Source organism: Erythranthe guttata, chromosome 6 (assembly GCF_056151865.1).
Source record: "Erythranthe guttata isolate IM_541 chromosome 6, IM_541, whole genome shotgun sequence".
NCBI lineage: Eukaryota > Viridiplantae > Streptophyta > Magnoliopsida > Lamiales > Phrymaceae > Erythranthe > Erythranthe guttata.
In genome coordinates, this window is record NC_142538.1 from 18,205,085 (window position 1) to 18,207,378 (window position 2,294).

A 2,294-nucleotide genomic window follows, 5' to 3' on the forward strand; every position below is an offset into this window, starting at 1 on the left:
ACGCGCGCGCACCTGCGCATGTAAAGAGACTACAAACCAAAATATATGCAGACGAATTTTCATACGTATTTTCACACGTGTAATATAACTATAAAGCCCGTACGAGACAGAGACAACTTAGGGGAATTCTTCTTCGTTTCTTAAACAAACCAAAAACATGTAACGATGGATACGAAACATCCGATTTTTCTTCGTACGGCTAAATACTTGATCAAATTGATCAAGAATACTATATCAACATATAGTACTTAAGTAATTACTAATTAGTACATACATATAAAATCAGAACTCGATCGAAACTAACATATGAAATCAGAACTCGATCGGAACTACTCATAATTCAATAAAAGGCAAACCGTTGTTAATACTACACGAAAATCAAGAACGTTATTGCAAGAGTCTAATTAATCCACAGCAATTAAAACACACACACGAAACATATCACAAAATCCCATTCGAAGTAAGTTTGCGCCATTCAATTACACAATTGTCCGGAAACAAACTAAAACCGACAAGCTCGTACCGAAATCGTAAGTTCGGCAAATATATTATTTCATCGAAATCGAGCATTTGAAAATTATGACTAGAGTCAAATGTTAAGGTTGGCGTAAGCCTGGAGAGATTCACCGGTGAGCCTACAAATCCTCCACTCCGGCAGAATCTCCGCCCCCATCTGCTCGTAAAACTTGATTGCGTTCGCGTTCCAGTCGAGCACCACCCATTCCACCCGGCCGTACCCCATTTTCGCCGCCTGCGCCGCCAGCGTGGACAGAAGCATCTGCCCTAGCCCCTTCCTCCGGTAACACTCCCTCACGAAAATATCCTCAATGTAGAAACCAGGTTTCGCCAGAAACGACGAATAGTTCGGGAAAAACAACACGAATCCGCCGACGGTGACGTCACCGGTGGCGTCGGCGGCGCTGCTTCTGAAGATTTCCTTCTCGGGGTCGGCGATTGGGAGGTCGAGGTGGTGGGGTTTGAGGACGGGGGTAAAATGGGGATTTTGCGATGGGAGGAAGGGCGAATTGGAGAGCTCGAGGAGGAAGACGGTGAAGGAGGTGAATGGTGGTGGGGCGTTTGGCGGGAAGAGGGTGGCGGCGAGGGAATCGGCGGTGGCCTGAAAGAGATGGGTGAGGCGCTCGAAGACGGCCATCTGGTGGATGAGCTTGTGGATATGGGGGACGTCATCGACGGTGGCGAGCCGGATGCGGCTGAAGAGTGTGTGGCCGGAGGGAGTGGATTCCGGGAGGGTGATTGCGGCGGCGGACGGCGGTGGTGGTGGTGCTGCAGCTGCCATTTTTCTGGGAGTTTCGTTTGGGGAGGTTTCTGGAAGTTTGGCGAAAAAACAAATGTGGGATTGGAAATTGGAAAAAAAATTGGGATTAAATTGATTGATGCCCTAATTACTTAATTACAATATTACCCTCACTTACTAGAGATGGTTAAGAAAAAACCCGATCTGTTACTTGTGGGTATCCGCCCCGTTTTAAAATCCGCTATTGCAAATATTAGGTTATATACTTTTTTAATTGCCAAAAACTCCTTCAGGTATTTATATTTTTCACGGCCGGTCAACGGGTAAAATAATTTGGGTGTAGAGCGTAATCAGAAACATTTGATTGGGGAGTTTCTACCAATATTTTATAACATGAGTGCTTTTTATTAGTTTGACATAGTATAAGGGTCTTTTTGCAATTTACTCAAATAATTAAGTAACAACTGTACTTATTTGGATGTAGAAATTCTCCGAAAATACGACAAAACAACAAATCGACTAAGGCTTACAAAAGTAATGTCAATAAGACAATATTTTCGGACTGTCTACGGTGCAACAGTTTTCTCCCGATAGTCTCCCAATATACAACAGTCGAATACTTCGATATTTGCACAAATTCAAAGCCCACCTGAAAAATTGAAACACAATTGAAAATTGAAACAAGAAATGCCACTTGTTGGGCCAATTATTTTATTTATTAATAGTGGGCCAAATTTTATTTATGTGGTTTGGGCCACATAATTATAACCCAATACAAAAAAATTACGAACGCGTACAAATCTACCAATTCCATCGACGTCATGCACGTGTTTCGATCCATAGAACAAACACAATAGACGAAATGACCAAATGTGTTAAGAATTGGTAACCTTAGAGTGTTATTTGTTAAACGTGCTAAATACGGGGCCAAAAGTGAAAATGATGTCTACATTAGGGACTAAGAATGTAATTATATCCGAATAACTAATTAATTATTGGTTACATTTATTTAATAATTAATAAATAATTAACAATAATT

General features: G+C 41.6%; 1 protein-coding gene across 1 annotated transcript; it reads right to left on the minus strand.

Moving 5' to 3' along the window:
* Positions 1 to 454: 454 nt before the first annotated feature.
* On the minus strand, positions 455 to 1,377 carry LOC105955555 (GCN5-related N-acetyltransferase 8). Its single transcript, XM_012979303.2, has one exon. It carries the CDS (start codon positions 1,295 to 1,297, stop codon positions 590 to 592), a length of 708 nt encoding a protein of 235 aa, XP_012834757.2. The 5' UTR covers positions 1,298 to 1,377; the 3' UTR covers positions 455 to 589.
* Between the last annotated feature and the right edge of the window lie 917 nt (positions 1,378 to 2,294).